Here is a 21657-nt window from a genome sequence, read left to right as displayed (position 1 = left end):
ATATCAAAATACAGCAGGTGCAGACCCTGTATTTCAGAAATAAATAGCCTAGAGAGTGTAATATGCCAAGAGGAGAAAACAGAACAGGAAAGATAAGGTTCTGCCTTTAAATTGAACCATAAAGTGACTGAGAATGTGTTACATTAAATAGTATATAGTAATATTTCTGAATCCAAAGGCAGGTATCCAGATATACACTCTGGTTTTCAAGTAGTAAACATTTAAAAAAAAACCCCACAATATGCATAAAAATGCTTGAGAGATATTTAAATTCATACTCCAAGTAGTGCTGTAGAGACAATTATTAAAAATTAATATGTTGAATTAGGCAGACCTGGTAATTTATTTTACCATGAAGGTCAGGGTAAAGCTGTGGAAAAAATGCAGAGCTATTTTACCTGACACCAACAGAAGTTCTGTTGTGAAACAGCAGTTTGGAAAAGTTGTCCCCTTCTAAACTGAGTGACCACAGGCATTAGGACCATTTGGCATATGTTGGAAGTCATAAATTACGCACAGTTTCTGAGAATTATCTTATATAAATATTTTTTAATAACCTTGCTTTATAGCACTGTGTTTACTTAGGTCTAAGGCCTACGTAGCGTAACTTTGAATGCAAGTAAATTATGTACAAAAATAAAAGAATTATCTAGAATAAGTAGCTTTTAAATTTGTTTCCTCTATACCAATTTGCAAGAACAAAGGAACATTAAAGATGGGAGGCTTACAAGTAGTAAAGACAGTAGTTGCAAGGTAAAATTAACTTGAAATCTGTAATTCCAATTTTTTATAGGTTCTCCTCAATCTGGCCAGTCAGTATGTTGCTAATGAAATGTATGCTGAAGCACTGACTACTTACCAAGTTATAGTGAAGAATAAGATGTTCAGCAATGGAGGTAGGTTGTATCCCAGAGTGCATTAAAACTGGTAGTCAGGCATTCAAAGTGAGGACTGCAGCTGCATGGAGCTGATACTCCGAGAACTTAGCCCCTCAGAGTTGTGGTGGTTCTTTCCTCACTCGAAGTTCACCATTTGTGACCGTGTTCGCAGGGGTCTTAGGATGACGGAAGAGACAAGAAAGTTGACTCCATTTTCAGAAGGCTTGGTTTATTATTTTATGATATATATTATTAAAAACTATACTAAAAAACAGAAGGAAGGATTTCATCAGAAGGCTTAGCTAAGAATAGCAAAGGAATCAATAACAAAGGTTCAGACTGACCGAAACAGTCTGAGACAACTGGACTGTGATTGGCCGTTAATTAGAAACAACCAGGTGAGACCAATCACAGATCCACCTGTTGCATTCCAAAGCAGCAGATAATAATAGTTTACATTTTGTTCCTGAGGCTTCTCAGCTTCTCAGGAGGAAAAATCCTAAGGAAAGGATTTTTCATAAAATATGGCTACACAGAGTAGATGACAGGTATTCCTAATCTCTGACTTGGAGAGCCAAACCACATTAAATTATACTGACTCATGAAGTCTTCTCTTTCCACCGACTAAGCTAAACGTAAAGACAAATACATAATTTTCTCATGTCACACATGCTATGTGGTCTTCTCTATTACTATTTTTTTGGTCTTTTGACTTGGCCTTTCCCTCCTGAAAGCTTCTTTTAGTATTTACCATATCTCTGAGACTCTGACAGTGGTTTTTTTTTTCAGAGATGCTTATTTGCTATTTCTTCCTGGAGAGTGCTATAAATAATCTCCACTTCATCCCTCAGTTCAAAATCAGACTACATCTTAACATGATAGTTCTGTTCTAGGTTTCATCACTACTTCATCTTCTCTCTCATCTTCTCTTGAGTTAAACTCACAGAAGGCAGTTCTGTGCAGTGCAGCTTTAAAGGGACATTGCTATCCTATAATGAAGACAAATTTATTAAGGTGGTGTTCTACTCTGTCACTTTGAAACACTTTTAAAAATGTTGTAACTCATTGACTCCTTTTGATAGGTATACTGAAGGTGAATATGGGAAATATATATTTAAAACAACGGAACTATTCCAAAGCTATCAAATTCTACCGTATGGCTCTAGACCAGATTACTAGTTCCCACAAACAGATGAGGTGAGTTTATTTTAGGAGGCATGCTTATGAAATACAAGTTTTGAATACAGTATGATTTAGTAGTTAAAAATATAACCTAAGCCTGATTTCTTACTTAGGATAAAAATAATGGAAAATATTGGAGTTGCATTTATTAAAACTGGCCAATACGTTGATGCCATTTCTTCATTTGAAGAAATAATGAGCATATCACCAAACCTGAAGGCAGGCTTCAACCTGATCCTATGTTACTTTGCTATTGGAAATGGTGAGCAAATGAAGAGAGCCTTCAAAAACCTCATTGAAGTTCCTTTGGAAGTGGATTATGAAGACAAATACATTTCATTAAATGTAAGTTTGAAAAAAATAAACTGTGTCTTTATATAGTAAATCAGGAGAAAGAGGGAGAGATACTGAATGCTTGGACTGTACTGAATATGGAAATTGATGTGTATTAACGTTTTTACCAGCATGCATTTACTGTGCAGGTACTGCTCAGATACGTAAAATAATGAGAGAACATTTAAATCTCTTTTTACTCAAAAGAGGTGATGTGCATAAAACCCACACCACAAGATTGTCTTCGTAATGATTTTGTTGAAATTCATTTGGGCTTACTTACAGAGCTCACTTACTGCTTTAACATCTTCATTTAAATAAAATTTTAATAAAATATAAGGTAAAATAAAGGGAGCTAAACAATGAGTGGGTTAATACAAGTTTCCACAAGTGAGTGCTAATAAAACTTGTAATATTGTAGTGTTATTTTACAGAAAACTATAGTGACATTTACAGATGCTTATTTTAGTTTAATAGATTTTGTTGGAAGCTGGACTTCCTTTGACCTTCCATGATGCTGAAGAGAGGAAAAAATAGTTAATAGGTTTAGGGTCACTCTTAGAAAAATCCTCTATAGAAAGATCAAAGCTTTTATCTTCTAGCAGTCTTTTTTTCAAAGTTGCAAACCTTTCAGTCCTAAATATCAAATATATAACTGATCTTCAAACTGTTGGCAGCTTAAGAGTAGCTGTTGTTTCCTGTTGTCATGGCATAAGGAAATAAAATTTAACATACAAAGCATACAGATATATTTATTGATATATATGTATATATTTTAATACATTTTATATAATTTCTTATATTAGAAATTATATAAGAGTAAGGATCATTAAGCCTTTGAATTAATTGAGGACTATGTAAGATCATTCATTGGAAGAAAGCCTTGAGACTGCAGAAATTATTTCTAAGGGTAGGCAAGCTATGGTTTAAACAGACATTCCAAGTTCTCTAATTTTTCATTAAGAGGTCAGAGAAATATCACAGTTTCTTTCTGGTCTTTATTTTGCATAAATCTATGATCTGTCCCAAATAAACAAGGAAGGGGTGGCTACCTAACATACCCTGCATAACTTCTTTTAGAGCTAACAGAGATGTGTGATAGAAGCCATAAGATGATCATACAAGTTATTGTAACGAGGAGGTAGCACAAGTCCTCATCTGCTGAATACCACAGTGGTTCAGCAAATACTTGTTTTTAAGCATGAGAATATTGTCACTGTAATCTGCAGCCCTCCTGGTCTGATACACATGACATGAACTACATCTGTTAACAACCTTAATGTGAGCTGTGACAACGCACATAAGCAGAAAAACAGTATTGAAGTAGTGGTAATGCCAAATTTCAGAGTATATGGTTAGAAAACTACTTTGAACTGAAGCTGGCTTTTGCAAATGTGGAAAGTTAAGTGACATTATAGACTTATTTATTTTACATCAATTTATGTTTACAGTCACATTGTTTATAAAATAAATAAAATGTTTGTGTGCTGGTATGATTTGCAGTTGTTTTGTCCCTCTCCAGGATGATCTACACATGAATCTACTGATTGAAGCCATTAAAAATGACAGTTTAAGTCAAATAGAACGTGAGAGGTAATGTGGACTCTGTTCTTTCTTGACTGTGGTGCCTTGAATTTAAGCTCCTTGAAGGATTATCAGTCTTGTCACCTGCCCACAGCTCTTGTTACAAAAGTGTTCTCCCAATTCTTAGGAAATAACATGCTCAGAAAAACCACTTGAATCACTCAGTTCAGTATACTGCCCTAAAGTAGAGTATCTACCCCAAATGTTACAGGGTATACTGCTTAAAACTTGCAGCATTTGAGATGTTTAAAAAATACAACTACTGTGCAGTGAAAGGAAAACAGAAAAAACTAAGAGCTTACTCATGATACAGGGAAATAGTGCTAACAGGGACCTGGTTACGTTGACTTCTGAGATTTGTACTGAGTGCAGGAAGAAGCCAGAACACAGTTTGTCGGGTTTTTTTTCTATACATGTTTTTGAAATGGTGACATAGAATTGTATGCAGATATCGAATGGTTTGGATTGGAAGGGACTTCAGAGATGATCTGGTTCCAGCCCCCCTGCCATTGGCAGGGATTCGTCCCACTAGATCAGGTTGCTCAGAGCCCCATCCAACCTGGCCTTGAACGCTTCCAGGAATGGGTCACCCGCAGCTTCTCTGGGCAGCCTGTTCCAGTGTCTCACCACCCTGACAGTGAATAATTTCTTTGATATTTTTTGTTGTGTTTTTGTGGTTTTTGTTCTTCAGGAAGTCCTTGGCAGAGGAATACATCATGACAGCTGCTAAGCTCATTGCACCGGCAATCGAGACATCTTTTGCAGTAGGCTATGACTGGTAAGAGTCTAGTGGGGCTTCTTTTTGTCTAAACTATGTCAACTCTTGTGCTGGTTATGAACCAATTCAGAGATGGAAGCGGCCTGGGAAACAGTTCTCTGTGCATCTCAAACAGCAACCAGGCTATTTTCAATTTGCCTCCTAACACAGCAAAGCATTAGAGTGTGTTCTGTCTTATAAAGTAATTTATCATCAAACACCAACTCTTAATTGCACATTTTCCTGTGTTCTGAACTCACACAAAAAGCTCCAATTCAAAATTGAAAAGCTTTTAAAAGTCTCAGCAGGCAAATGCTATATGGAAGGCATATAGCTAGTCTTTAAGGTTGGGGATGGCATAATGAAGACTTGGGGTGCTTATGAATTTTGATCACTCCATAGAGTCATTATATCAAATACTGGAATATAAATTTTAAGAAAGATTTGTTTGAATTTCATTTATGAGCTTGATGTTTATAAATCTAAACCTAATTACCATTTCTTAAAACACTTATGTAAGTGTACACAGTGATAGGGTGCTGACACAATTCATCATTTGGACTTTATTTTTCAATGTACAGCTTAGCTTTTGCTTTCTGTGATATTTTCTACAGCAGAATACTCTTTTCTTTAAAACAAATTCAATTAGACACACTTCCTATTATGCCAGTATAAAAATTAATAGCGTAGGTTTTCCAAAATTTACTTCTAGTTTTTGATTATAAGGGCTTACTTTGATATTTTTTTAATAGCATTGGAAAAGAATATGTATGCAAATGAATGTTGTGTATTGCAGGCACAATATTACTAACATAAATGTTAGTGTTTGGGTAATGAATAATGTTTGATGGAAGACTGTCCTTCACCTGGAGGGTATGGCCCGATAGGACTATTCTCAAATGTTGCAGGTCCTATAATTATAATTCAATAAGAAAGCTGTTTATACTAACAGGAAACAATCTCTCACACAGACATGTATTGTCTGCTAGAGTCCACAAGGTGGTGTTTGATGGTTTAATAATAATTACAATCTTATCATGTCCTACTTCTGCCATTCTGAATTATCAGGATTTAAATAATATGTCTTGTGGAAAAATAGGTTGTTGTTTTCTAATTTGTTAGCATGAGCAAGTCAGATTTGTTTGCTCTGTGTCTTGAGTTTTGTTCAGTAAAACTCGAAAAGGTTGTCAGATACTCAGTTTTCTTAGTGCTAACCACAGAATACTTGTCATGGAATAGCACACTCTTAAATGTGTTCTGGCTAATTGAACAGCTTTTGCTGAGATCTGTGGGATTGTTTCTTGTGTATCAGGACAGATTTACTCTTTGTTATTTTAAGCTGAGGTATTCAAGCCCAATGAAGAAGTTTAACCGGCAGCTTGAGCTTAGTTTTTCTGATTATAAACTTTATTATGGGTCCTCTGAGTATTAAATGTACTTTCAGTTGAATTAATTTTATTTAGAGAAATAAACTGGGGACAAATATTCTGCAGAGTTTATAACTTCTTTCTTAAAATGTGACATAGTATTGGGATTATTCTGTCATATTTCATAAAGAACAGTTGGCTAGTTAGATTTCATTGCATTTTATGGTTAAAAGATGTTTAAACTGACAGCTGAAAATGCTTTTTTGATGTTGCAAAGGTATCTGTAATAAAAGAAGAAATTACCAATTTTTATTGCAACTTTTCCTCTAACATAAAAGGCATTTGTCTAAAGACTGTCCATGTGCCAAACCAATTAGAGCAGCAAGCAGTTTGTTGAATTAAACTTCTGTTGGTAAAATAGCCAATTATTAAAAGGAAAGAAGGTGGCTTTCCACCAGTTAAAAAAATAGTGGAAGGTATTAAGGAAGCATCCCTCAAATTGTTAATTTACTGTGCCTATTTTCCAGATGTTTGAGAGAACAGGATATGCATACAATAAATAAAGGTCTTACTTAAATTATCAAGCAGCTGAAAGTAGATCACACCAAACTGTAGAAGACAGTGGCTATGAGTGAACATATGAAACTGTCTGCTGCCTTCTGTTCGGCACTCTTTTTGCAGAAGACCCTAAGCCGCAAATTACTGGGGAATGACCAGAAAGAGACTTATTATTATGACTTGATTAGTATTATGATGTAGCTCAGGGACGCAGTCTGTAGTTTCTGGCTTTATTATTTACTGATATTTTTATAGGTTAGGTAATACATGCATCAGGAGATGAAATTTGAAAAACCACATTATAGAATGTAGCCAAAGAAAATGGCTTGAAAAATTATTTTAGTCAGTTTTTGACATCAAGTATTGCTCAGTGATAGAAAATAAAGTGATATTTAGGCAGCTGACTTAAAAGAAACAAGAGTTAGCAGAGATACTTTAATTAGGGTAGGTTATAGGACTAAAATATTCTTACAGGTATTTTTAATCAGAGTGTTCTTTGCCACTGTGAAGAAAGATGAGCTAAGAAAATTCGGTTTGGAAAGCAAATTAGCTGAAAAAACATGTAAGTTGGAGGCATTTGCATAGAGGCATTTTGTTTATCTTCATGGCTTGTTTTCTGTTGCAGGTGTGTTGATGCAGTGAAAGCTTCCCACTATGTAGAATTAGCCAATGATCTGGAAATAAATAAAGCCACTACTTACTTGAGGCAACAGAATTTTAACCAGGTATAGTAACTTCTCACATTAGTACTTTTCAATACTGTATTTGCAAAGATACCTTTGTTAGCCACAGCATAGTTTTTGGCAAGGGAAAGTGTGATTTATGCAAATAATTATTATTTTGATGCTGATCAGTAAAACAACTTTATAAAAACATTGGCAAGAGACAAGTTTTATCTAAATGAAATTACTGCCGTGGAAGTGGTATTCTTGCTGCTCCCCATGTACTACAGCATTCCCTAAAATACTGTAAATTGTCCTTATACTTTATTGGCTCTTCTGTCATTCCATTACATACAAGGCTTGGTTTGGAATATAAGTAGTTGAGAAAAAGCTTCACCTGAACAAAAAACCCTCAGATATCTGAAAGGATTTGATGGGTTTTCTTTTAAAATGCTCTGGCCAGTACAGTCAGTGATAGGAATGCTTCATAAATAAGAAGGAATAGAACAATCCCCAGCTGTGCATGAGCAGCAAGAATTACAGTAGATCACATACAGCAAAATTAGAACTGAAGCTGTGGATACCTGTCATCTTCTAAGGTCATTCATATTCCGACATCTTGGAAGGATGCACACAGGGCCACCTGCTTAAATTCAGTCTGATTTACTTCTCATATTTAAGCTGTTCTGGTTTTCTGAGCAGCTCTTGCTCTTCTTGTCTCTCTTGTCTTCCTTCCCTGTAGATACAGCAAGAGAGTTATCCTGTGTTATCCTGCATGTCTGACTATTGTGGTTTAACCCCAGCTGGCAACTAAACTCCACACAGTCACTCACTCACTCCCTGCCCTGCTGCGATGGGGGATAGAATCAGAAGAGTAGCAGGGAGAAAACTCATGGGCTAAGATAAAGACACTGTGATAGGTAAAGCAAAAGCTGTGCACACAAGCAAAACCAAGGAATTCATTCACCACTTCCCATGGGCAGGCACGTGTGTTCAAGCCATCCCCAGGAGAGCAGTGCTCCACCATGCATAATTGCTCCAAACATCCCCTCTTCCTCCTTCTTCCTCCAGCTTTATATGCTGGGTATGACACCTCCACCTGGGAGGTCTGGGACTTCCCTTTGATCAGCTGGGGCCACCTGTCATGTCTGTGTCCTGTCCCAATTCCTTGTGCACCCTCAGTCCACTTGCTGGTGGAGTAGGGTGAGGGGCAGAAAAGGCCTGGCTTTGTGTGAGCCCTGTTTAGCTAAACCTGTGTTATCAACTGTTTCCAGCGCCAACCCAAAACAGAGTCCTATACAAGTTTTTATGAAAAGAATTAACTATCCCAGCTAAAACCAGCACATTGAAACCTTTTCTGAGATCACGAAGCAGATTGAGAGTTTGCAAAGATTTGGGCAAATCTGGTAGCTTTACTGATGATAGCTTTTGAAGGGTGAGAATGTTACAGGTAGGTAAAAAGTCTTATGATCTCAAGAATTTATTGTTTCAATGGTAATTTTTTGTGATTTCCAGTTAGTGTTCAGTATAGGTTAAAAAAACTGAAATCAGTTCTCAGAGATAAAATGAGGTACAGAGATTGTTGGTGTTTTGTGGAGTACTTCAGTGGAGGGAGAGGGAAGAGTGTTGGAAGTTAGGAGTAAGGGGAGAAGAACCTTTTTACTTGGATTATGTGACAGAAGACCTTTAACCTGCACTGGAACCACTTAACAGTAGCATGGGACTGCAGAGTGGTGATTGCAGAGCATCTTTATATTTGTTTTGTTCTAATGAAACTGCAGCTGACATTTGCATTCATCCTGCCTGTCTGTTGTTCATATACTTCCTAACTCACCAACTGCTCAACACACCTTTGGCTGAATAACAAGGATGGGAAATTTTTGAAATACTCAGTTCCAAGGCTGAAGTTTTATTGCATCTTTTTTTTAAAAGAAAAAAAAAAAAACAAAACAAACTGACATAGATTTCTCCTGTTACAGCAATGGGCTGTATGGGTTCATCATAATGAATATATTATTTTAAATCAGTCCTTGCAATTTAAATATAAAATAAAATTCAAAGGAAAATTACCACATTATGTATAGTTATGTGTATAAAATACTTTGATTTTTTTTTTAATATCAAAGAAAAACTCTGAAAATTCATTTAAAAACAAAATTCTGCGCATTAGCCATGCATCTTCTTAACATCTCTGGCACACCCTGTTGGAGTCAGACAAAATGCTTTGAAGTTTAATTTCTATAAGCAAATAATTTTGATACACTGGAAGCAACTCACAAGGAATAGTTTGGATAGTCTCTGTTTTGATTGTTGAACCTAAGTAATTGTTATTGTTGAGATTAAAAAGCTAGAATTCCTTTAGAAATCTTTAAATGTAACTGATGATGCAGTGCTACTTTACAAGGACAAATGGAATATTGCCTATGGATTTTCATCCTAGGGCTCATAATTGCTGAAATGGTTCAAGAGACCAACAACATAATTTACCAGTAAATAAGTTGAGTTCAGAATCATGTGAACTTTTTGTTATACAGGAAAAGGGCATTTCTGTCAGGTCTTTATCATCCAAGGTGCCATTTAGCAGTACAAGCAAAGGTAAATAAATCAGATACAATGAGAAATGGATTTTCAGAAAGTAACTTTGAACTGTAACGTTCTAAATGATCCAAAATTTAATTCCATGAAGAAGCAAATCTTTGCTTAAGAGTAGAGTACCTCACATATAGTAGTGTTACATCTGGAAATACTCAGGATTATTCCCTTCTTAGAGAAAGTCACAAATATATATATATATAAAGTTTAAAAGTATCATAGTTACAATTCTTACATTTCTGAGACCACAAAATCTAGAGCCTAAATTTTGTAATGCTTTTCTTGATTGAAATTGGTGAATTTTTAAAGAATTTTCTATTAGAAGAATATTAGGATCATGAATAGTTCATAATTCTTGGGTTGAATGTAGTTGACTGAATCTATGAACTACATTTACCTGTATATATTTGTCATTTTGCACATCATTAATACAGTTGTGGTTTTTGTATAGAGTAACTGAAAACTATGTATGACAGACAATCAAAACTTCTCTTTAGGTTTGTTTTGGCATTTGACATATAGTATCATGCCTTTGCTTTGATATGTAAATAGCAGCTTAAAGATTTCATGCAAAGGAGGAAGGAAACTTTTGAATTGCTAATGTTGATGGTTAAACTGTGGTTGCCACATCTGTGTTATAATAGATGATGGAACTGGGCTCACTGTAGTATTATAACAGTTTGCATTATTAATATAAATATTTAGCATAAGGGAGACAGGTTTATTTAATAATTTAGTCTGCAGTTACAAATGTATTCCATAGTCAATGAAAAGAAAAGCTGCCTTTTATATCAGAGGGGGTTTTGTAGTTTATTTGCTATAAATATGCTCCTTTTTTGTCTATAAACATGTTTATTTTGAAGTTTATGAAATTTAGTTTTCATGTTCAAGTTTTAAAAAAAATCTCTGGCCTCAATCTTCACATTTGAGTACTTCCTACACTTGGACAGTTGTTATTGGCTTATTACACAAAACAAAGGCACATTGAAATCCAGTCCTACTCTATGGTGTGTATTTTTTTTATGTAGTGTGTTCTTTTTCAGCTTTTTAATAAAGGTTTTATGTCAACTCATTTTTGTTCACTCAAAGAACTAGAAAATAGGCATGAGAGTTTTCATTAGTTGACTAGATTAAAAGCAAGTCATCTAACACTGCACTTTGTACACACAGAATTGTCAGATACCTGTAGTTCACAGTAGCCTTATCTAATCTAAATTTTGGATAGGTAATAAATAGCCAATATTATTGAAATATTGTGATGAAAATTAATATTGTATAAATACAGATAAAATTTTGTGTGTACATTCTCAGACGTGTGTTGCAAGCTCTAGTAATTTTCATTATGTGAGTATATGAGTTGATTATTTTAGCTGTTTGTTACTGTGAATCAATGTTTATCAATGCTTTCTGAAAGGATTTTGGAATAAGTTCACTTCAGTGTGAAGTTAGTTGTTTCCAAATTATTTCTAGGCACTGGAGACTTTGAAAATGTTTGAAAAAAAGGATAGCAGAGTAAAGAGTGCAGCTGCAACAAACCTTTCATTCCTTTATTATTTGGTAAGTGTTTGCTTCAACAAAACCAGTTAAAAACTGTGGTTTATGTAGCAACCTCTGTATTTTTGTAGAAATTTCTGTGTCTGCCTAAATAATTTCTGTAAACAAGAAGAAACTGCACCTTAGAGTAGTTATGCTGGAACACCAGTTGAAATTTGGATCAGGTCCTTTTGTATACTGTTGGTGGGAGGAAGAGTGAGATTGAGCCCCAGGCCATGGGAACATGCTTGCAGTTGGATTTGTGCAGAAGCTCAGTGGCTGGATTTAAAACATTCGCCCTGGGAACCCCAGCTGAACTTCAGGAGCACATGAAATAGGTAGTTTAGGCAGATGTGTTTGTGTATGAAGTTTGTAGGGTATGGATTTTTAAATTTTTTTTTTTATTAGTAAATGCTACTTTATTGCAACAGAGAAAGCTTGCAGACTAAATGAGACAAAAGAGATGATCTACCTTATGCAAATATATAAGAAGTATTTTAGGACTGAGTAATGGGGTTGTTTTTTATCCTCAATCCCCTGAAACTCCTGGAAGAAGCCACAGCTGCAAGAAAATTACTTGACAAATGACTAATACAATGTTTGTTTTGTTCATGTAGGGGAATGAATTGGAACAAGCAACTAACTATGCAGATTTAGCAGTAAATTCTGATAGGTACAATCCAGCAGCTCTAACTAACAAAGGAAATACTGTTTTTGCAAATGGAGACTGTGAAAAAGCAGCTGAATTTTATAAGGAAGCTCTCAGGAATGATTCCTTATGCACTGAAGCACTTTATAATCTTGGTAAGTCACAGGTGCTATTGTGATTTAGCTTTTGACTGAAGGTAACACTAGTGTTTCTGAGAATCTGTCTTTGGAAGTTTTCTTATAGGAATATGTGTGAATTTTTATTACTTTATTGAGTAATTTATGTTAGGGCAAGGTATTAAATTGTACTACCTGTCTGTTCTGCAAAAAAAATCCCAGGTTAGTAACATCAATTAGTAATTGCACATGAGTAAGTTACTTTGAAGATTAAGAAATTCATACTCCCAGTTTCAGCATTATTAAACTATCAGTCATTCTCCTCTAAAAGCCTTTCCTTTCCCTCATTCATCTTGTTCAAAAAATGAGATTACATAAGTTCTTGGTCTTTGATTGGGCTCATGTTCCTTGTGAGTTTATCAGTTTGGTAGGTCATGCTGGCTGATAACAGTTCTGTGCATGGCTCTCACAAATAGAGTCCTTTAAAGTCAAGACAGGTACGCTGCCTCCAAGCACTGGGTTCCTCTTTTGCTTTTATTGGTTAGCCTTTCAGTTAATATACTGAAGTAATCTGTTTCTCATTATATTAATATTGTAACCTTTATTTTTTAGGTTTAGCTTACAAGAAGTTAAACAGGATAGATGAAGCATTGGATTGTTTCCTGAAACTCCATGCAATCCTTCCAAATAGTGCCCAAGTCCTTTACCAGCTAGCAAGCATGTATCTTTTTCTGGGTTATTATAAGGAATGGTGGTTTTAGTAAACTCATTTAATCCAAAATATGTGTTTCAATCATGTCAAGGCAATTTAGAAATTTACTATGGTGTCCATTATAGTACGAATGATTTATTATCTGATGTTTGTGAGAAAAATGAGATCAGAACTTAACCCTTATTGAATGTTTCCAGGGAAGCAAGTGAAGAACATTAAGACTGCTCACATTGCAGAGATTAGATTTACACTCAGTATTAAATTGTGTCATGGGATATTTAAATTGCTGCTGGTTTGGCTATGAAAATAATGTGGCAGATGTAAGCACAATTAAGTAAAATATTTAAGAAAAAAATTATATAGCTACTAAATGTGAAATTCTGTTCTGAAAGCCGTTTTCAGATTAGTTAGTGTATGTGTAAGAAAATAATTGTCTCCCAACACTGAAGAAGTTCAACAGATTGAAAAGCTGAGGGAAGAGATTGGCTTTGCACATCACCAGTGATACCCTAAACCATGAACTTCTTTAACAATCCTTCTGAGGATGTCCAAGCTGTAATAAAATCCTCCCCAAAGCAGAACAGATTCCTGCTGATGTACTACACTTTTAAGAATAGTATAGGTAATAAAAATATATTCTAGTCAGTAAAATAAGTAACCTCCAAACATATGAAAGGGCTCTGATCTCTGTTCCATGTATAGCCCTTTTACAGCAGTATAAATGGCCTGACAGCTCTGTGTCCATCTGTGGAAGAGCTCCTCTGCTCCACTGCTATGTAAAACTGCTTTCTACCAGTTCTCAAGAAGCTTCTTCAGTGTCAGGTGGGATGGACCAGAAACTAAAAAAACAGGTTGGGTGGTAGCTCGAGTTGACACTGCTGGAGCTCTGAGCCATTGTGCCATTCAAGAGGGAAGAGCACACTGCAGGCTGAGTTACAGCCAAAACTGCTGTACAAGAACTGCTGTTCTCTGGACCAAAATTCTCTGGGCTGTGCTCCTTAGACATACAGCAGAAAACCCCTCTGCTGGCAAAAGGCTGTTCTTGGGAATAGCAGTTTTACCTAGTCACTTTAGAACAAAATGCTGCTAGTACAGAAACTAGCCAGGTTGTAAAGGCTGCAAATAAATGGCCTGGCTCTCACACTTCATTCTCAAAAATGAGGAAGTCAAAGTAAGATTAGTGTCAGAGAGAGAGAGAGGACAACTGTGCCCAAACATGGTTCTAAGGTGAAAGAGCAGACAAAGTCTCTAAATACTTTTCTTCTTCTAGCATAAGAAAAATATTTCTGATACAAATGAAATTATAAAAACAGTGTGGAAAAAAAAGTCATTGTATGTCCCACTGACTGGTGTAGTGTTCAGCAGATGGATTGCATTAGGTAAAGTAGTAGGGATTCTGAGTAAATCAGACTACCATTGGCATCAGTCCTTGACTGAGGAAAACTCAGATACCAGATCATGGAAGATCCCAATCAAGCCATCGAGTGGCTGCTGCAGTTGATCGGTGTAGTACCAACTGATCCACATGTACTTTCAAAACTAGGGAATTTATATGATGCTGAAGGTGATAAATCCCAGGCTTTTCATTATTACTGTGAGGTAATTTTGCTTTTTCAATGCACTTTGTTCTAAGTAAAAAAACATTTGCCATAGGTTCCTATATCAAAATAACAATTTATTAATTTAAACCCTGTAAAATGTCATCCAAAAAGAGGATGAAAAAGGGATACTGGGGGAGAGTTAACAAAATCTCATTTTTGTAGTCAAATCCTAAGGAAATACATAGGCTATGTTTCCATGTGGATATTGGCCTCAGAATTTCAATTTTTTTTAATGCAGTCATTGTTTACATTGACCTGTAATAATATTAATTTAAAATATAGCCTGGGACAAAATAAAATTGGGATATAATAGAAGTAATTTTAGAGGTGTGTAATGTGACTGAGTTGATTGAAAGCTGTGTCTGTATAATATGGAGAATACATATAGATTGTTTTGTTTATGCTTGGAAGTTTTTATATCTATTTTAATAGTATAGCTATACGTTATATATACACAGTTGCTTAAAGATAGGCAGCCTCTTTCATTTCAAACCAGCTGTACTACTGTCCATAGTTTGTAGAAGTTCTTCTGTGTTGGAAATGAGAACAAGACAGGAAGTGTCTGGTGCAATCTGAGTTTTCTCTTTCTTTATCTGTGCAAAGTGAGGATGACCAAATCTGTGTTGCAATCTGAATTACCAGTTGAGTTGTTCTTGATGATAATTTTGCTGCCTATTTCAGAGGGAATTTCTAAAAAGATGAAAATGCTATTCTTGTAGTTATGTACAGAAAGGGATGCTTTGGGGTGAGTTTTCCAGCAGACCGATGTGAATGTGGAATTGTACACTTATTAGTTAGCATTGTTTAATGTTTTAGGTAAGTTATTAGTACACAGATGTGATTTCAGTAAATGTTTTTGCTGTTACAAGCTATTTAAAATAGTATTTCAAATAAGGCTAGATGGAAAATGTGACAGACTCATCTTGGGTAACTTCTAAAAAGCATTCTGCCATTAGAAAACTTAGCATGCCTTTTTCCCCCCCCCACCAGGATCACTTAGTGTAGCACACTACTTCCATTCATTTATATTGCATGTTTTGGGCATCTGGAGAATTAAATACTTGAGTAAGATATTCCAGAAGCAACATAAAGATGTTGTTTATCACTAAAGTTGTGTGGTTTTTCACCTTTCCTATTTTGTCAGTCATACCGGTATTTCCCTTCCAACATTGAGGTCATTGAGTGGCTTGGAGCGTATTACATTGACACCCAGTTCTGTGAAAAAGCCATTGAGTACTTTGAAAGGGCAGCACTTATCCTGTAAGTAGTTATTATTTTCTGCCTACTCAGATTTCTGATTAGACATCCATCAGAATACCTAGAGATAAATCAGCTGGATAACTTTAATGCTATAAACAAGGAGGGTTAAGAATATTTGTGATATTTTAATTTTCTCAACTTTCTGTTCATTTATAGCGTGTTTTTGCTCTTTCAGTGCATTTTCAGTGTTAAATAAAATCCTGTTCTCCATTGGACCCAACAGAGGGTTAGAACTTATTTTTCTCCATTATCTGCCATTAGACACAACTATGAAGTAGAGAACAGTTCTCCAAAGCCATCAAGACCTCTTTCTCTGTGTCTTCATGTGAAATATTTCTTTTCTGTTGTTTTATTATGCAGTGAGGATCTGGTGGTTCAGATAAATGCATGTTTTGGCTGATCTTACTGCATTTCCTCTTTTCACATGACTTCTACTTCCATCAAATAAGGCATATAAGTAAGCAAAAATGTGCAGTGCTGTACTACCAGTAATCAGTGAAAATAAATTGACAGGCTAAACTGTTCCTGATCCTGATAAAGATATTTGAATTATACTGAATTTAGTTCAACAACTTAATTGCTGAAATTGTTCTTTAGCAGAATATGATGCACTTGAGTAAGTATATAGGCCATATATTTTATTTTAGTTCAGAAAGGGACCTTACTAGAGAATAGTTTATAAATAAAATTTGGTCAAATTTAAATTTGTAATCCTGAGTTCAAAGAGAATTCTAAAAATACACATAGCACACAGTCTTTTTATGTGGAAACAAATATATGTCTATAGGTTCATGAAGATTTTTGTGTTAATAGATGAACTAAAATTCACTCCCAATCAGTGTGAATTTCTTTATTTTGTGTTTTAGGAAAACTATGAAAAATTATGCAAAACTCTGTTATGGCTTCTCTTGTGATGATCTAAAATTTGATATTCTTTTTGGTTTTGAATCTGAATGACATGTATGTACAAAACACCATGGGAACAAAAAATTCATACCGTATAATTCAAGGAAAAATGATTCTGCATATAGGTTGTAAGAAGTTCAGTAAAAAATCCTAACTCGGGCTTTGAGGTGCTTGGGTTAGAGTAGACCTTAATTACAGATGAGAAAATCAAATGTTTAATTAAGGATTAAAAACAAACAAAAAAAATTAGAGAAGAATAGACTTCACTCAAATGGTGACTTATTTATAAAGAAATAGAGAAGTACTTTAGACAAAAATACACAGGAGAAGCTGACAGAAATCCCAGTTCACACATTTGCCAGTATTTTTTCCCCTACAATTACTGGACACCTTAAAAAATCATTTTAGTCAGGCTATGAGATTTCATATGCTGGCATTCACAGCCTTCTTAGAAAATTTGGAAAGAAACAGCTGAGAATAAGAGGAATTATTTCACAATCTTCTTCTGGCAAAGATTTAAATATTTTGTGCTTCATGTTGCAGTCACTCCATGCATGAAGTATGTGGATTGTAAAGTACTTATGAAGAATTGGCATATTAAATTCTTCAGTGTTACTTGTAATCTATCTGTAATACAGAAAAATATTTTCTCTGTGGGAGGAGATTTTTAATTGTAGAGAACAGCGCATAAATATTTTGCTGTTTATTTGGTACTAAAAATAGAGACTAGATATGCTAAAATATGAATGTAAATATAAATTGCTGCTAACTTTAAATAAAGTTGCATTTTAAGATTATATCCTTATTTTAACTGTCAACAATTGTTTAATGCATTCAGTGTTTTAATCACAATAACTACTTTTTAAATTGCATTCTAAGATAACGTTAGACAATGAATTGGGAAACAGTTTTGCACTGTTTTATTTTTCCTAGCATGCTGAAGTCTATCCTTAATAAAAGGATAGTTAGCGTAGTTAGTACTTGCTGCTGACAATTTATTCTCTCTAGAGTTTTCATACTGAACTGAGTAATAGATTCTATTATGGTGTGTGTTTGGCTGCCTTTGCTTGCAGGAGACACATTCAGCTAAAACTAAAAAGGTGCAACATTTGTATTTCATGAACTTGCTTGGCAACTACCAGGTGAACAGATTGCTTAGAGTTAAAAATGGCCTGTGCTATGATTAGAGAGGAAAACTGAAGAGGATAAGTACAAAATTATTCTGAAAATGTTAACTTACAGTACCTTTTGGATATTCTACTATTCAATTGTAAGCCATATGTTCAAAGTGCCTTGGCTTAGAGAAGGATGCTTACACTGTTAACATGAAAATTTCCTAATTTTCAAATTGTCTTGGTAAAAATGATGAAAGAATCCAACAGTTTTATTGTACATGCTCAAGCATCTCAAATATTTTCTCTGACCATACTGTCACCATTATGTTCTAAAAAGAGAAGGACAGGCAGCATGTAGGACATGAAGGTGATAGCACAGAGGAGGAGCCAGAGTTCAAAGCTGTGAGTAGGGACTGTGTTTCCTGGCAGGAATCCCTTGGGCATGTGTGGGACCCTAGTGATGGGACCTCCTCAGAATACAATTTAGCATTTTGTTCCTCCCCCATTGCTGTATCTCTGACAAAGATTAGTGGTTCACATGTCAGGTCTACTAATTGTGTCTGGGCACAGAATCGTGAACCTGAGAAAAGCTCTGACATGGGACTGAAAATGAGTGACACGGAGTCCTGGAAACAGGTGTGTGATGCAGCCATGTGTGAGCTGAGCAGGATACATTCTTTCTGGGAAGGCAACATGCTAGGTGAAAAATTGATTAGTAGGTAAATAGTAGGTCTTTACCAGTGCTATGCAGGTTTTTTTTCTCAGTCTTTGTTTGGCAGTGTACATGATTTTGTTTTATTTATATGCAGGCCAACACAAGTGAAGTGGCAGCTGATGGTTGCCAGTTGCTACAGAAGAAGTGGTAAGTTCTGTAACTTTTTTGGTATTGCTTTCAGGTTGTAACATTTTTTTGTAATTCATTAAGGTTGTTCAGCTGGGAGAATAATGAGCGAGTTTCATAGGAAGGATGGAGACGGACTGGGGTCTGCAGTTCCAGGTCATGGAGCAACAGTTTTAAACTGAATAAAAGTAGAATTACACTGGGCACAAGGGAGGAATTTTTCATTGTGAGATGGTGAGACACTGGAACAATGGTGTCATAGAGGAAGGTCAAAAAACCCCCCAAAAATCAGTAACCTCCTCCTCATTAATTCTGTTATTTACAGAGTAATTTGGACTGTTTTCAGATGCTTTTAATTTTTACTATCCATTAATAAAGAATGTTACATTTGGTCTTATTAAATTTGGTCCTACAATATGAAATAATTTACTCTAACTGTAAAGATTAATTGATGTTAAGGTGTTCCAATTTCTCATCAAATATTCTTTTTTATGTTTGAATGTGTGGATAGGAGATGTTTGTTTTGTTTGCAGGCAACTACCAGAAAGCTCTGGAGAAATACAAAGTCATTCACAGAAAATTCCCAGAGAATGTTGAATGTAAGTTTTCTCATTCGGTGGTGCAACTATCAAAGGAAACTTTGTTACATTGAATAGGTGTGTTAGTAATCATATGATATATTTTTCATACAAAAATACTTCCATTAAGTAATATTTTTATTCATGCTAATGCTGCATGGTTTTTGTGACAACACTGACAGGTGATTTAAGAAATATGAGGGTAATGCTGAAGAAGAGCAATGAAAATGAACTGAGTTGCATTGGATAAGTTCTTTCTCATACATATGTCCTAGATTTTATAACTATGTTACTCATTTAATCTTTCTTATGAAAAATATATGTATTTGTACTTCTAGTTCCTGTTAGTTGAAATTCCTGCTGTAAATTTCTAAATATGAGAAAATCTTATTGTTAAGTCTTATCAAAGTCAGGGTTTCCAGAAAAAATATTGAGGGTGAGATTTTGTTGCTGGGTTTTTAACTATAGCTGGTCACCCAGTCTCTGGAAAATTTATAGAGGATTTCAAATTATACTATGGGAAACACAAGTTTGAAGAGTAAGACATTTTGCAAAATCAGTTACACCTATACTCTAAATAAAAAAGCCCTGTAGAAAATAAGGGTTGTCAGTGGTTGTGTAAACATTCTCTTCCATCCCACACCGTGCCTCACAAATTCCAAAATACAAGGTTGTCGCCAACAAGTCTGTGCTTTCAGATGCAGTGTGGGAAGAACAGTCATTGTATTTTATTTTAAAATCGTATCGTCTGCTTTAACAAATTTATTGCTTTTTTAAGAAGGAATCACACCTCTCTTGTACAAGTGAAATTCAGTACTTATACTGCCTATAACTCAAGTTATAGGCAAAATATCAGTTTTGTCTTGGTCACACATATTTCAGAGGGGCATTTAGTAAACCTTTTAATATGCAAATATGTTTCTGAACATAGTTTCTACAAATTTCACAAATGGAGTTAGGAGTTAGGTAAGACAGTTTAACTGATTTAAATTTTCTACTGCTGAAACAATGGTGGTTCCCTCATCCATCCCTGAGCATGGGCTTCCTAAACCAGCAGAAAACTAACTTAGCACAAAATGAAATAACATGTTTGTGAAAGCAGTCTGGAGAGAATGGATTATGTCCTGCTTGTTTCTGCTTCAGTTCTTTAAAAGGAATTTTAACAAACACATGGGAATACCAACAGTGTTATCAGAGTTTGGTAGAGTGTCTCAGGAGAATGTTTTTTAGGCCTTCTTTTAGTTCAGTTATACAGTTACATTTGATTTTTATGTCAACTTTGTTGGGGTTTCTTAATTCTATAAATATTACTCTTTAAAAATCAACCACAGACAGAGGAAAAAAACATTTTGATTCACTTGGCATTTGCAAAATTGTTTTCAACAAAATTCTCTTGATAGCAGCTCCTTAGTAATATTGTAGTATCATTTCTAGGCTTTCTAGCATCCAAAATATTTTGCAAATGTCAAGAGTTCTGAGCCAAAATAGTTAGTAGGCCTTTTGCCTTCCACATATACCAATGGTATTTGTGCTCTTCAGGGATAAAGACACAGAGAAAATATTGAATTAGTTGCAAAATATCACAACTTGTGTAATGATACTGGACTGGAGTCCACTCGTTTGCAGTTATTTGCACTGTTTGCCATTCTGCATGTCCAGTTCTGTCAGGGTGCACTTGAAGTTTGAGCTGCTTGTAAGTCTTTTTCTAACAATGCTTTGCTTTCCAATTAGGCCTCAGATTTTTAGTTCGTCTCTGCACAGACATGGGGCTGAAAGAAGTCCAGGAATATATAACAAAGCTCAAGAAAGCAGAAAAATTAAAAGAAATCAGAGAGCAGGTAAGTTTGTTTCTGTGTGTATTACACAATATTGCTGCAGATGTAGATAAAGCTAAAGTACTGTTTATGATACTTCAAGACAAAATGCATTGTTAACTTCCTGGTTTACAGAGGCTGATATTTTGGGGGTTTGGGAGGCTTAGTTTTAAGTTACTGATCAGTCTTACATCTGTCTGAATAGTTTCTGAGCACCAGATTTTCTGTGATTTTTAAATACTAGTGAAAGATGGACTATGTGGACATGAGGGAATGCCAGAGCCACTCGCATAATTCAATGTCTGTGGAATGTCGTCTTTCCTACTCACTTGCCAGATTTTATTTAATAGTTCAGTGTATTTATGAGCCAAGTAATAATGCAACTACAGGGAGAGATGGGAAGCCTAAGAATTTGTCCATGTAGAAGAATTCCTTTTTTGTTATATACAGAACTGCAGCATCAACATATTATATAGGTAAAAGTAAACTATTCATGTGAGTGCCAATTTTTAAACAAAAAAAAAATTCCATGGAAAAGTAACAGACTGTGAAAGGTATGAGATCATAACTTGTGTTCTGTTCAGAAGAGTGAGCTCACGTTTGTGTGTGTGTGCACTCA

The 21657-nt window shown here is 35.2% G+C and overlaps 1 protein-coding gene across 2 annotated transcripts in view; it reads left to right on the top strand.

Annotated features, from left to right (window-relative positions):
• Window positions 1-21657, top strand: part of IFT88 (intraflagellar transport 88) — a 42549-nt gene that overhangs the window by 6041 nt on the left and 14851 nt on the right. For both annotated transcript variants that reach the window (XM_084227217.1, XM_084227218.1), the window contains 14 exons: window positions 794-896; window positions 1961-2075; window positions 2174-2405; window positions 3916-3986; window positions 4669-4755; window positions 7285-7384; window positions 11384-11470; window positions 12064-12250; window positions 12824-12932; window positions 14372-14522; window positions 15669-15784; window positions 18615-18667; window positions 19180-19245; window positions 20956-21062. In XM_084227217.1, the coding sequence (XP_084083343.1) occupies window positions 794-896; window positions 1961-2075; window positions 2174-2405; window positions 3916-3986; window positions 4669-4755; window positions 7285-7384; window positions 11384-11470; window positions 12064-12250; window positions 12824-12932; window positions 14372-14522; window positions 15669-15784; window positions 18615-18667; window positions 19180-19245; window positions 20956-21062 (1584 nt within the window). The remainder of the gene's footprint in view (window positions 1-793; window positions 897-1960; window positions 2076-2173; window positions 2406-3915; window positions 3987-4668; window positions 4756-7284; window positions 7385-11383; window positions 11471-12063; window positions 12251-12823; window positions 12933-14371; window positions 14523-15668; window positions 15785-18614; window positions 18668-19179; window positions 19246-20955; window positions 21063-21657) is intronic.

This window comes from Fringilla coelebs (assembly GCF_963513975.1).
Source record: "Fringilla coelebs genome assembly, chromosome: 2".
In the NCBI taxonomy this organism is placed as follows: domain Eukaryota; kingdom Metazoa; phylum Chordata; class Aves; order Passeriformes; family Fringillidae; genus Fringilla; species Fringilla coelebs.
Note: the sequence above shows the minus strand (reverse complement) of the source record. Positions and strands in the feature narration are given on the sequence as shown.